This window comes from Sinohyriopsis cumingii, unplaced genomic scaffold, assembly GCF_028554795.1.
Source record: "Sinohyriopsis cumingii isolate HCF-2022 unplaced genomic scaffold, ASM2855479v2 utg000160l, whole genome shotgun sequence".
Taxonomy (NCBI): Eukaryota; Metazoa; Mollusca; class Bivalvia; order Unionida; family Unionidae; genus Sinohyriopsis; species Sinohyriopsis cumingii.
Window position 1 is genome coordinate 11,964,875 of NW_028315873.1, and position 15,770 is coordinate 11,980,644.

General features: G+C 35.0%; 1 protein-coding gene across 1 annotated transcript in view; it reads left to right on the plus strand.

The window, feature by feature from the left end:
• LOC149774788 (uncharacterized) overlaps positions 1–14,056 on the plus strand; it is a 102,136-nt gene extending 88,080 nt beyond the window's left edge. Inside the window, exons 9-13 of the mRNA XM_089944791.1 lie at positions 1,045–1,666; positions 3,060–3,163; positions 5,254–5,758; positions 7,512–7,739; positions 11,084–14,056. Coding sequence (XP_089800917.1) covers positions 1,045–1,666; positions 3,060–3,163; positions 5,254–5,757 — 1,230 coding nt within the window. The 3' untranslated portion in view covers position 5,758; positions 7,512–7,739; positions 11,084–14,056. The remainder of the gene's footprint in view (positions 1–1,044; positions 1,667–3,059; positions 3,164–5,253; positions 5,759–7,511; positions 7,740–11,083) is intronic.
• Positions 14,057–15,770: the final 1,714 nt, after the last annotated feature.

Consider the following 15,770-nt stretch of genomic DNA (forward strand, 5'->3'; position numbering starts at 1 on the left):
GCAAATAATGGTGATTTGCAGTTGTTGAAACAAAAGGAACAAATTTAAACAGATTATGATCAATTTCTATGATAAGGACTATGGGGTCGCTTTATAGAACACAATCGAGGGAGACAATGATCAGTTTCTAGGGCTATGGGGCAGCCCTATACAGTGTTTCCCTTTACCCTCATCTGCGCTTCAGAGACCCCCAATTTTTTTATTTGACCCCCAGTTTTGATACCAAAGGTTGTTTTTTACTCAGTCTAACCCCCAGTCTTGATACCAGGGAGATTTTTGTACTCTGAGTTTTGCACCCCTAGGGGATACACTGCCTATAGAACACACTCGAGGGAGACTGATCAGTTTCTAGGGCTATGGGGCAGCCCTATAGAACACACTCGAGAGAGACAATGATCAGTTTCTCTGATAAGGGCTGTGGGGTAGCCTATAAAAAACACGCAAATTTTGTTAAAGGCCTTTCCATTTTGTGCAGATTTTCAGATAGCTGTCCTCTTCAGATATTTTGAGCTGCAAAAAGCAGTATCTCATTTACTGATGCCTGGCTGGAATCTCCTTTGTCTTGTGGTCTTTAATTTCCCTATGAAGCTCTTAATGAAGCATCTATTGAGAATGTTACACTAAAGACTGCTGTATTGCTGCCCTTAGTGTGGAAATTCCTTTATTTAAAGTAAATAAGCTTTTGTAAAATATTGCTGAGTAATTTTGCCAATTTCAACATTTCAGGCTTATATATTTGCATAATAGAAGAACTGTAGTAAATTATACCCAATATGCATGAATGTATACTTATATAATAATTTATAGAAACTTGGCACTCTGAATGTAATATACCATACAAATAGAAAAGGTACCGTCAGATAGTTGTAGCTACAGTATCTCTCTCTGCAAGCCCGATTATCTAGAGACAAACAAATCATCATTTAGATTCTAGCATTAGTAACAAAATAGAAGTGTTTGTGCTGTGACTTCTCCTTGAATTGTAACTTATATTTGGATTGTTTTCCAGCTTCCAATATTTTAATGTCTGCCTCTTTCCTACAGGTCAGGAACCAAGATCAAGGTCAAGATGATGCTGATGCACCTATTATCCAGGAGCACATCAACCATGCACGTCTTTGTAATGCACTGACAACGGTTTGTGCTAATGCTCTGAGAAAAATCCTCCTCACTAATGTCCCGACGCCACACACAGACATCTACCAGGCAATCCTGGCCAACAAAGCCAACTTAAAGAGACTGAACAAAGATCAATATCAAATTGTCTTCCCAGATCCACAGGGTCTTTCCACTGGAAAGGTAGAAGAATTTGATATTTCCTTATTAGATACAATCATAAGAAATGTCAGTTCAGTTCCTGCTCCATCAAACGGGTGGGGAAACCCTCCAGCTGATAACCCAAGGGATACAACTCTTGGTGCAAGCATGGAGAGGATTCTCTTATACCGGAATAGCATCAGTGGTCATTCTGTGGATGGAAAGATCAGCCAGCAAGAGTTTGAAGATTACTGGGCCAAGATAGATGAGGTCCTTCGTGAGATTGAAACTGTTATTGGTAAACATGGCTATTTGGAAGATTTAGAGAAACGTAAGAATCAGACTATCACACCACATGAAGCCCGTGAGCTACAAAAGACATTTCAGGAGTACAAAAAACAAACAGAAGGTAAATAAATTCTGATCTTATTCTTTCTAGAGTCATAATATTGAAGAATGTGAATAACAATATTGTTTCTACCACTTTTCTTCTATCAGCTGTTAATCATTTATGAACAGGAAGCTCTAACTATTATTTCATTTATGAACAGGAAACAATAACAATTATTTCACAATGAAACTGTAGTGTATACATTCATCAAAAGCATAAAATCCCAGCTCTGAAAATGGTACCAAAAACATTCATTCTAATTTACACAATTCCAGTAATAATTCTAATGCACATAATTACTTACTCTTTTCATGATAAATCACATTTTAAAGTAATTAAGGATGTAATAGCATTATGTATAAGTCATTGCTTTAGTTTTGGAGAGAAAAAGTGAAATTGTTTTAAATACTTTTAAGAAAAAAAAAACAAATTAGAGAACAGACACTTTACTCAGAAAAATAATATACCACAACCTCTCTCATGGTCCACTCATACGAGATGATCAAAGTTTGTAGTAAAAATAAAATAATTGTGGGAGCCAAGTGATTTGTTGACTTTGACGTCTACAGGTGATGACAGATATCAATAAAGTTTGTTGGTAGTCTTTTGAAAAGCGGATACTGGTTGGGCTAAAACACATAATGAAAACAGATTAAATGTTCACTATGACGTTGTTAACAGCAGATACCAAATATGTGTTGTCTTAAACATTATACCTTTGCAAACAACATTTTATCAGGGGAAGATAGAAGCTAGAAACAAAAGTCAATGAGAATACGTTACAGCTCCTTTCCTCTAAATAATATCATACCTTAAAATGCACATACTTGAGTCAAAAGAGAAAGTGGTTAATAAAGCACACAAATTATCAATGCACCAATGATTCCTAAATAAATGCTATTCCAGGCCGCCACCATCTCTTTCTTGGTTCTAGGCCCTACAATGTAGGGATAAAGGACAATATACTTGTATACCTTAGTTTGTTTCTGTATTTAGTTTTCGTCCCACCAGTTGGTTTGACAAAGCATGCTATAAAATATGTTGACTGTATGCAGACGTTTTGTTTCATTTAGAAACAGTTGAATCAAATAAACTAATGCGATTGCTAATGAAAAATCATGCACTTAAAAACCAGGGTAGTTTATTCATCAATCAGCATGCTCTTCCACAATAATGATTTATATGTAGTGTATCATTTCACTGGGCAACGTTTCATGGAGAGACAAATAAATATAACCACTTGACTGGGATTTCCTTGTCTTGTTCCAAACCCCAACATAGATTGTATTAATCACAGACTGTCTTTCGCAGATGTATTACTGAAGTCTCTATTTTGTGCAGGCATCACTTCTCTCAAGTTCAGTATCAATGTTGTATTGCTAATGCTGGAATGATTTTATTTATGTCTTAGGAGATCATCTAAACATGCAAGAGAGTTATGAAATCCAACAGCCTGTCATTGAGACATCCACACAGCTTTTCAATGAGACATCCACAAGGCTAGGACAGGGAATAGTAAGTACTCCATGTCTGACTAATATTTCACACTCCGCATTGGTAACTCACTTCTAAAATAACATATCATGATACATAGTCCATAGTAACATAGGTAATGATGATGAATGCTTAACACTATTCAAGCATGTGGTTTGTATTGATGAAACATGTTTAATGCTATTCAAGTATGTGATATGAATTGATGATGTATACCTAATCATATTCACATGTGATATGAATTGATGATGCATGTTTAATTCTATTTACGCACTCTGAGTTAAATGTTGCAGCTAGTAAACGTGATTATAGTAATAATAATAATGAGGACTTTGTATAGTGCCTAATCTTTAGAAGCTCTAAACGCTTTACAACATTAGACAACACCTATAAGATAGAAAAAACATATAATGATATGATTACAAAAACAACCGCCATGAAATTAGAAAACATTAAAAAATCATGCTGAGAATTTTAAGGTAGGAAACATTATTAGATCATTAAGTTTGTTCTTGCAGTCAAAATAAGTGAGTTTTGAGAGCCCTCTTGAATGTGATCACTGTGTCTTTGTGTGTAAGTTCAGTGGGCAATTCATTCCACGCTGCTGGGCCCTGGTATGCAAAAGAACGCTGTCTATATGACTTTGTTTTTATAGTGGGAATAATGAGTATACGATTGTCAGAAGAGGAGCGTAAGTATCTTGCTGGTGTGTACACTTGGGTGAGGTCGGATAGGTATGTTGGACTAGAGTCCGACAGTGAAACATATCACAGAGAACAAATTTTGTGTTTGATTCCGGATCGAATGGATAACCAGTGTAGGGTACAGAGCAGCGGGGAGGTGTGCTCTGATCGTGGTACTCTAAGTATCATCCGAGCGGCTGTGTTTTGAACTTTTTGAAGATTCTGGAGCGGATATTGAGATGAACCAGACAGAATCGAGTTAAAAAAGTCCAGTCTTGAAAGTTCTAATGAACACACAAGTATTTTAGTGGCATCAACTGGAAGATATTTGCGAATTGATTAAAACAACAATTGACGAAATGCAGTAGTTCTTTATCTGCAACTTGGCACTAGTTGTCCTCCATATTTGATACGGTCATGATTTATCTCAATTGTGTCCAGGCTGACTCCGGTATTAATGGCATGGTTTCCATAGCAGCCATGTAGGAAACCAATTGTTAACTTTACAATCGGTGATTGGATTTTGATCAGATTTGCATCGATTGTTTCTCAGAACAATAGGGCCGCTAAGAAAATGATATAAACTCCATAAGCACATTTGTTTTAGAAATGCTCTGTCAGTTTGTGTTTAGAGTGTTTACACTAAAGCAGCGTGGATCTCTTAGCAACTATATTAAAGCCCATCTTTAATTCTTCGTTTGAATAGAATGGTCCGTTTAAATTAAATGTGATAGGAATATTTCTTATAAAAAGTGAAAATCTATTTTTAAATTGTCTCTAGAAGCATAAAACCTATTTCATATTTCTTTTCTAAAACTGCCAAGCCAGTTTAAATCAGACTTGATTGACATCACTTTTATTTCGATATTTTTACTAAAATGACAACTTTAGAGATTGCTTGACTTCGACTGCAACCTTATAATATTTGCAGTATGTTCCTTAGAACAGCTGAGGCAGGTTCAAGTAAACTTTGAGTGAAGATTGGTAAAAGCGATTCAAAGAACATTCAATCCCATTTTGATCCAAGGCACCATCATATTATCAGCCTTCCATTTGAGAACAATTAATGCCAGGTAGATGTCTCACAATCCAAGGCACCTGTAGAATAACTATATTTGTATTTTAAACCATTATATTCTATGTAACCACAATGGACCTATTGTTAAATACTTACATTGTACTTTGATTGATCACAGACAACTTGATAAAATAATTTTTTGCTTGTAATTTTGCTCTAACTGGCCAATATTTGTCTTCTCCATAGAGCAAAATGCAGTGGAGATTAAAACTACCCACCCATAATGACTAACCTTTCCTGCGATCAGAAATGCTATGCTGTCACTATTTCATATTTAGGAAGCAGTTTAAATAATGATATTGTTTTGGAGAAATGAACAGATTTTAATATTCCTTGTATTTTCTTTGTAGCAAAACATGAATCTGATTAGACAAATACCGTCTGGGGCATCAAATGTGATTGCAGATAAGGATTGCCAGTTGCATTTACGGAGACGAACTTTGCCGCCAGGAAAAAAATACCATCTGTTTTTCAGTTACTCTAGTTCAGACATACAGTGGGTAAAGGAAACTATCGAGGTACTAGAAAAAGACCATGGATTTGTTTGCTGTGAGTATGAGAGAGACAATACACCAGGAACGCCATTGTTGCGGTTTGCTAGTGATAGCATCAGGGATGCATACAAAACCGTTGTGGTTATGACCAGGGAAGCTTTTAAGAGTGGTTTTGTATTACATGAAATTGAAATGGCCATCGTGCAAGGTTTTACTGAAAGTAGAAAATGTGTTGTCCCAGTATTGCTGGAGGACTGTGACGTTCCAATACATCTGAGAGTTCTGAATTATATTGATGCCCGGGATCCAAAGAGGAGATTCATTTGGTGGCCCAAGCTTTTGCATGAGCTGGAGACGTAACGTAAGAAAATATTGCACTATTTTTGCACACGCTCTTGATGTGGTTTTGGCCCTGCATCAAAATGACACTAATCGGTCATTAAACATGGTCTTCACAGCAGCCATCTTGAAAACCACTTCTCCACCCAGATGAATGACCATATTGACCTGATATTTTCACCAAATAGCTCATTTTCATGTCCAAGACATTCTAAAAATATGTTGCCTATTTGACCTGTAATATGTGTGTCATCACAGCCATCTTACAAATCCCGTTAATGCTACTTTTCCTAAATGGAAGGTCATACTGTCATGCATTTTCTACCAGACAAAATTCTCATGGAGTCTTGCTGGTCTTAAATGAAAAAGATGTCGATCCTATGACCATTTTTGCTGCCATGAAGGCCATCTTAAAACTTGTTATTCTCATTCTTGATACACAGTCCTATCAATATGGATTCTTTCCGAAAAGAATTTGTATGTTTTCTGATGGGGCCCAAATAAAATTCGTGCCATTTTAACAACCAATATGATTAACATTTCATTATGCTTCAAACTCCTTGCATCGCAACCATTCCTGAATTGATGACCACATTAACGTAAGGCTTTGATGAAAAAAGAATATCTTCAGATATATAGTTCCTTTTAGAAAGCAATACAGTTCAAATGACAAGCTTGAAACTATTTTGTTTGCTTCCTCTCCAGTATGGACAATCATAATGAAATGTTTTTTTCACTAAAAGATCTCTAATAATGTTGAGTTGGCCTAAATGTATGTTGCGCCAGTCTTATATTTAATATAGCCAACATTCTACCAAATTGATGACTATTTTATAGCAGAAGATTATCAGAGATGATTTAACACTTAGCAGTTAAAAAGAACAAGAACAGAAAAGCAATTAAAATGAACAACCGCTCATATCTTGAATTCCTTGACATTCGTTTTGCTCATTTGAGTGTAATTCCATGCCAGGGACTCTTGCTTTTAATATCATGCCGTTAAAATGAAAGGCTGTGCATTAATTTCTTCTCTCTATGTCTGCTAGTTGCACGTTATTAGTAATACTTGTGAAAATTATCTTGTGTCACCTTTAACATCAGATCTTCATATTGTGTTCAATAAATGATACAGAAATGAGAAGAGCATACTATAATCAATGTTTTATGTAATGTATGTTCACAAAGCCCACCTTAATCAGTAACGCCTTGAAGCACACGAATTTTAGGATATTTTTTCTAATGATATTCTTGCTATATTTTAGAAGAGCTAATAAACAGATGAAGTGGATAATGGTATGCAACAGAACGTTTCCGTAGCTGAAATCTGTATGCATTTCCTTTTAATGTCTCGATATTGCATAAATCAGAGTTCATGTGGCCGACTTTGAATGTTTACATGCAAGGGAAATCTCATTATGCAAGATAGTTGAAGACGGTTGGACAGAACACTTTGTAAACGGTTAAAAAATATCTCAAAAGTCAAATTCACCGTAAGACTATTTATAGGTGTTTCCGCTTCTTTACTCTTAGATAAATGGATGATCCAACAAGAAAGATAAATTTACGAAACGTACCAGGTCTAAAAATTCTTAGATTTATTAATGACCAATAGTTACATAATACAAACTAGTATTTTATCAAATATGATATATCTCGAATCTTAGAGAAAAAATGTGAAATGTCTGTTTTCCTTTTACGTACAAGAACATTTTGCTAATAGGTTGTCTTAGTTACGTCATTAAATCAAACACTATCTTTCCTTTTGTATATTCCAGTTTCTTCCTCTGTTCCCTGTTGCCTAATAAGAGAGATGAGAAACTATCTAGAGACAATGAGGCAGTATCCAGAAAATACAAGGACTCTATCCAGATGAAGCCACTATCTTATGATCTTGGTGATAGAAAATCAGTGAAGATGGGACACATCAACACTCAGAGACCTGAAAGATACAGGGCAGCGTATTGGCATTAATGTTCTTATTCTCCAATCATTTAACACAACAGGTGAATATGTCTGAAAAAAACTGGAAATATAATGTTACTGTATCTTATGTATAACGATAAAGATGCGATTCAAACTTTACAAAACAATTATTATTAAGTTGTGAACATCTCATGAAGTCCAATACATTTGCATTGCAGTCATAGCATCGTCTCATCTCATTTAGTCCATGTACAAATCAAATCCGTACAAAGCAGTGCAAAATACTCTTGCATTTAATGATTTTTAGCTAATGCCACTATGATTGAGCAGGGAACATTGCAATGTACCTGTATCTAACAGTTGTAGATGTGAATTGGAACCCTTGTAATGTACCCATCATTAATAGCTCAGGATGTGAACTGGGCCATTTGTGACGTTCCCAAATTTATTAGCTCTTGATATGCACGGGACCATTTCTAGTATGGTCCTTAAGCAAATGTCTAAGATATAAGCAGGACACTTTGTGATTCAGCCTTAGATAATAACTTTAGATACGAATTGGTCTATTTCAAATGCAACAATAGCCGATGGTCAGTTAGATGAGAATGTTCCCTGTGTGATAAATCCATACAAAATAACTCTATATAAGAGTAGGGAATGTCGTGATGCATCTATAGCTAGTAGTTTTTTTATATATGAGTAATGCCATTCAGAATGTACTAATAGTACAATCTCAGTATATGAGTAAGGCTCCTTGTATGCATCCATAGCTAAATTTATTGATCTGAGCACAGCCTTTGCAAAGTAACAATAGCCAATAGTTCAATATATGCACAGTGCCCCTTGTGCTAAACCCGTAGATAATAACTATATGTATGATTGGGGTTCCTTCTCATAAAGCTATAGTTGATCAATATATGAACAGGACCACTTATGCATCCATAGATAATAGTTTTATTGTTGTTGTTGTTGTTGTAGGGCTTAACGCCATTTTTCAGCACGCGATTGGCTATACATGGCGGCCAGTATTAATGGTGGAGGAAGAACCCGGGAAAACCCCGGAAAGAACCACCGACCCACGAGAAGCTACTGGCAGGCTTTCTCACATACCCACATTAGCCGAATCCGAGACTCGAACCCACGCAGACAAAGGTGAGATGGCAGTGATCCGTAACGGAGAGCGCTTTAGACCACTCGGCCACTCGGGGCCCCTAATAGTTTTATATAAATTAAAGACATGCCAAGTGGTCATAGATGCATAGCAGTTATTTATCCTTAAAGTAAGTTCTCTCCGGATTGCGTTGTCATAAAATAAACTTAAATTATGTCAGACAATTAAGTTTAGGATATTTTTAAATACAGTTATGGTTTTATTGGTAATTTATTTGTGTTTCATACTTGTATTTGCATTATCTGCACTAAAGTGGAAATTTAATATTTATATCTAAAAACTTACTGGAAGAAATTGTTCTAATAGATGAAACATTTATGTTACTAATACAAATGTTTTTGTTGTATGTGTCATTCAAAGTGTATATCTTTCCAAGACATTAAATAAAATCCTTATTGATACAGTAGAGGACTAGGTACGGATTGAATGATTTCTATATTATACTCCATTATTTAAAATATATTGGGTCTTTTACAGTTTAATAGGATATGTTGTGACCACACACGAGTCAGCTTAGGATGCTCCATCATCATGTCAGTTGAGAATGTCAAATAGCATTATTACTAATAAGTAGTGTCGAATAGCATTATTACTAGTAAGTAGTGTCAAATAGCATTATTACTAGTAAGTGTCGAAAAACATTATAGCCAGTGAGTGCTGAGTATCGTTACAACCAGGACCAAGTCAGAAATATGTAATAGCATTATGACATGGACTTGGTCATGGTTTCCAATAGCATTAGGACCACCACTAAGTCAGGGTACCAGATATCATTATGACCAGGACTACGTCTCAGTGTCTAACAGCATTATGACCAGGACAATGATACAATCCAAAATGTCTTTTAATGAGTTCGGAATAATTCCAAAACAATGTGTTCAACCAAAGTCAGTGAACACTTAGTAATTAAATTGAATAATTTAAATAAATATTTGAACACAACTGTTAAAATATTTCACAGGTTGATCATAAAACAGGAGTTAATTATTTACGTAACAAGCCCATGCATTTATTTTGACCCACAGCAAAATCGAATGTGAAGAATTCCCATGGAAACATATAGTCTGACTGTTAACAAAACCGACATTGAACTCTTGCAACACCAGCACTCGATTTACAAATAACTAAGCTCACCACTCCCTCGATAACTCACGCCTGGATAACTCATGATCCCGCTTATAACATAGTATCCAGTGTGGCTTCCGATATTTTTCCAAAGAAAATAACTCTTAAATATCTTTAAAATATGCTGAATGTAAAATAATTACGATAAGAATTGGTAAATTAAACCTCGAAAATGGTGATTGATGCCTGTAAAGATTGAATCCATATTGTAAAATTTGCAAGTTCTAAATAAGATCACATATTATGTAAGTTTTTTTTAATGATAAATAGCTATCAATGCACTGTAAATAAACAGTCTGGTGAAATATTGATCAATGAAAACTTCTGATAAATGCTAAAAGGTGTCAACACAGAATGAAATAAACACCAATTAAATGTCTTGCTATGTGAAAGTCATGGTCTGATCCTTTAATTTCGTTTCAGTGTAAACATTATAATCGCAACATATTCTGTTCTATGAAAACATGAAAAGAGTCAATCGACCGTCACATCAAAACCCTTGAGTACTTCTGTGAGATCCTAATTACATGCTGGCTCTGTTTTGATCAACAACTTGGGGAAGGGTTTATTGCATTACAAAATCAATTAAAAGAGACGTGTTGTTTTATCACTTTGAATGTTTTTGTATCATATCAAGCAAGGGAGGTACAAAACAAATACGTTCTTGTGGTCACTACCGTTATCAAAATTCATTTTATTTGACCAATCGAAAATGGAGTCACATTTTTATGTACTTAGCATCATTAAAGTATATATTATCATTCAGTAATGTATCTTAATCATCTGTAAATGTGACCATGGAGAGTAAAGGAATAAAGTGAAAGGCGTATTCAGTGACTGAAAAGCTGTGCATCGTAGATAGGGTTCATAATGGTTTTCGAGATTCCAGCGCCGACATGGAATTAACCAAAATTCGTGCCACTAGTTTACATAATAGATTATACTGATAAAATCAAAGATCAACCTGCAAATTCTAAGATGGATTTACAATATATATATATATATATATATATATATATATATATACACACACACACACATACACACACACATATATTTATATATATATATATATATATATATATATATATATATATCTTTCATCTCATTTTAATGATCTGTTTACAGGGTAGATAGTGCCTTGAAACCCACAGTTAGTGGTAGACAATCAACCAGAAAAGACAGGCACATGAATCAGTTTAGTAAGTGGGTCATGAAAGAATATGTTCGTCCTGATGTTGAAGTTGAGACTGTATACCCATACCTGTGCAAATTCAACAAAGACCCATGAGATATGTCAGATCAATGACTGGAAATCATGTGACAATGGAGAGAAAAACAAGCTAAGCAGGGTGCTTTCAGGGCCTTGGAAATCGTGAGGCCGTTGTGGCAAAATAAGGAGACAACTTTTTAAGAGGTCTAGGATTATGACACCATTGAACAATGAGCAAGCTAAGCAGGTTTCACTCAGGGTCCTGGACATCGTGAAACACTGGAGACAAATCCAACTGAAGGAGGTTGCATCCAGGTCTCTGTAGATCATGAGACTGCATTGATATCATCATTCTAACATTGTGTGTGGAGCGAATAGCATTATGAGAAATTAGATACTGTGTATGGTGTAAATATTCCAGCTTGAAATAACCACTTCATTACGATAAAATAAAATTATCTCTCTAACAGATATATTGAATATATGGATCTATTATAATGCAAAATACATGTTTATAAATGTAGAACATTTGAATCGTGCTTTTATTTGATGACATTATTGTCGATGTACATCTTTGCTAGCCAAGGTTCCGATATGTTAACTTACTTTGCAGTACTTTGTACTAGCAATATCTGTTTGTTTTCACGAGTTGCTTCCCTTGGTATGCAATGACAACTGACCAATAGTGTATAATAGCAGTACATCGAACATCGGCCAAAATTGTTGGAGAAACATTTCTTTAAATGATTCTTTGTACATTAAAAGTTGAAAGTTTGACATTGCATTAGTGTGAATGTGCATTTGAGAGATACATTTGTATTCATGCCATCATGTACTAACAGTGTAAAATTGTTTATGTACGAGTCCATTCTACAAGTGTGCTCCTGTCATCTTGATCGTGTTTGAACAGTGTTCAAATTTGAACTCGATCTTTAACGGATGCAGCAGATAGTTCTGGATCCAATGAAATTTACAGTCCTGAAGTACACAATTTTGGATCGATCTTCCAAGGTATACGTAGGTTAGCATATCAGAACTATGGCTAGTAAAGATAGTAGATGTGCATTTAGCACACATTTTGAAATGACACCCTTCTTTACCACAAATGCTGTATATCAGTGACCTCTGTGGAACAGGTTGTTCATTCATTCCATGCAAGAAAATTAGGTAATATGATATCATCATTCTAACATTGTGTGTACATGTACAATTTGTACATGTTATCCCAACGTTTCATGGAGCAAGCGGGAGTTTACCTTGGGCTTGTCTTTCCTGATGTCTTAATTCCTTCTCTCTTTCTATCAATTCATTTATATCGCATTCATTTCCACATTTACTCCTTTAATTACAGTATATTTGCATTTTGACCCAACTTGGTATGCAACTTGGTTGTGACAAGACTTTGGATGGGTAGGAATATTATTGACACTCAGGTGGCAGGTCCAGTTTCGTAAACTAGTCCCTGGCAAATGTCTTAACTTAAGGGTATGGTCTGAGTTTCTGAGCTATTATTGTGTAATAATTAAAGAGACAAATATATTTTTGAACTAGGTGTTTCGGGCTTGTGTTGTTCTTGAAATTGATGGCAGGCATGTACACCTTCCATAGTTACTCTGCAGTATGTTGATAGTGAAATACAAATAGTCGGCTAGGAAGAAGAGCTAGCCTCACATAGCAGTAGACGTGTAGGTTCAAGGCAAGTATAATATATCAAAAACGGCTTGGATGAAAACTATTCTGAATTGCATAAAGCTATTTAGTAGACAATGTTTTTCAAAATTAGCATGCATGGAAAGGGCTTGCGTTTGCACTGTGAGCACCACATGCTCTCAAAAATGGCCCTTGGATGTGAAAAATGCATGTATAAAATAGGGGTTGGGGTGCATAACCATTTTATTCTTAGAACTTATGTAGATTTGTCAGGTCAAGCATGTGTTATGATGATGTTGCACTACATAATAGCTATGCAAAAATATGGACCTTTTTGACCTCACTCATGTGTTATTTTTTATGAATTGTTCAATTAGGCAGGTGCATGCGACACTAAATTTGTACCTAAACGATGTCCCTGCCCCCTTAAGGAAAAATGCTAAACAATGTTTGGTGCGGTGAACAATATTTTTTGTTATTTTCCTTTTCTTCATGCATTTGCAGTTAATTATTACACATTAGCCTCATCATAGTTCCTCAGTTTGTTTCTTTATATCAAAACTCTCAGCTTTATAGGAGATTCATGATACAAGGGTGGTAACTTCTTTGTGCACCTCTAAATTATACATATTTGTATCAGGACAAGTTAGCATACTTTGCATTTAACTAAGATGCTACCAGAGAAAATAGGGATTTAAAATGTGTTTACTTGATTTTCATGTAGATATCATGTTCTGTACTGCTATTTTAATGAACGTTCTTCATATTTCATTGTAGACACACAAAAGCACATGACATCACAAATTCTTCTTAGTAATTTAACTCCAGAGTAGCAAATGCACTTTAAATAAATCATAAGTAGACATGCTGTTATAAATGGTGAATGTCATAAATGGAATGGTGTTGCAAATTGTGATGGATGTGGCATCTTGCGGACGTTTTGAGGAAAAACAATGAAAGTTTTAGTACACCAATTTGTTTTTCACCTTCATGCACCAGCTGTAAAGTTGACACCAAAGGTTCACTTATCATACCTATGCCACAATCAGAAATGTATACATTTTCCTCGTCTGTCTGTTGAAAATTGTAGAGTTAATAATCAATGGAAGATCTGTAAAAAAATTGTAGAATGTGTTGGACATCATGGTTATGCAAAATGTATCATATATGGTATATATTAAACTGTCAAGTTTATGTCATATGCATGGTCTTTACTTGTTCTGCCTTTAGGTAAAATAAATTTGCATACAGTTTCCTGTTATTTCTTTTTTTTACTCCTATACCGGTTATGTTTGTACACAAATCTTGATTTCCTCAACGCATTGTATTGGTGATTCTTCTCATAGAGTGTCATTTGTCGAAAGAGTGGATCATTCATATAAATGTATCAACGTCACAACATGGTATAATGTTTGTTTCTTTTACATCTCTCCCAGTTAGCTAGACATTGGTGTATTCCGCCCCAATGCTGTTTATGTTAGCTTAACTAGAACAATTCAAGGTCAGGAATGATGATGTGCGTGTCTCAAGCTAAAATTATTATTAAAGTAAATTATAAATGTAAATGTCTGGCAACATTTTTCTTGAGTGGTACACTTTTTAAAAGAAAAATTTCAACAAATAAATGCTTCCCGAATAAGGAAGTTTTATCATTAATAACAACAATTGTGTCTCGTACTCAGTCACCATTTACAACAGTAAAACCAATTCTTGGCATTCAGTGAACATCATCAAGTAATTCTGGTATCTTCCTAACTATATGATGGCAAAACAGGCAGAAAACCTATTCCATTGCACACAAATTTAATTCCTTTCTAGAACGCAATCCTAGCACAAAATATACACAATGCAATGCATTTTGCTGTAATGCAGTCAATTTTCTAAAAGAGTAATAACATTTTTACTTTAGCATACAAAATAATTTCCTTCATACCATTTTGCTAGATAGTTTTTAAATATGTGATATGTACAAAACTTTTGACAGAAATTATTTTGTGCAAAATGTTAACGGTGGCCAGGTCCAATTTGGTTAATCGACCCCTGGCGAATTTCTTAACTTAAGGGTATGATGTGAGTTTTTGAGCTTTAGTTGTGTAATAATTAAAGAGATGGATATATTTGTGAACTAGGTGTTTTGGGCTTGTGTTGTTCTTCACATTGATGTCAGGCATATACACCTTCCATAGTTAGCCTGCAGTATATTGATAGTTAAATACAAATAGTCGGCTAGGAAGAAGAGCTACCTCCCATAGCAGTAGACATGTAGGTTCAAGGCAAGTAGAATATCTCAAAAATGGCTTGGATGACAACTATTCTGAATTGCATCAAGCTATGTAGTAGACAATGTTTTTCAAAGTTATCACCCATGGAAAGGGCTTGTGTTGCACTATGACACCACATGCTGTCAAAATTGGCTTTTGAATGTGACAAACGCATGTATAAAATAGAGGCTTGGCGGCATAACCATTTTATTCTAAGAATTTCAGTAGACTTGTCAGGTCAAGTGTGTGATATGATGATGTGCTACATAATACCTATCCAAAATTATTGACCTTTTTGACCTCATTCATGTATTATTTTTGGTGAATATTTATATTAAGCAGGCGCATGCGGCATTACTCCATGTCATGCTTTAGCTGCATCATTGCCCCTGATAGCCAGAACCGTCTACTTTCATTTCAATATAATAATTGAATTTAAAATTTGCTTTTGAGCTTAATTGCCCCATGCCAGCCTTTAGCAGAATAATTGTCCCAGATTTTCACAAGGATCTACCTACTTTCATTTCCACACAAATGGATTTAAAATTTGTTTCTGAACTTTCTTCTATCATGTCATATTTCACTAGCATTTATCCCTGATTGACAGAACCACTTACATTTATTTCAACATAGTAATTAGATTTATAATTTTGTTTATGAGCTTAATTGCTCCATGTCATCTTTTAGCTGA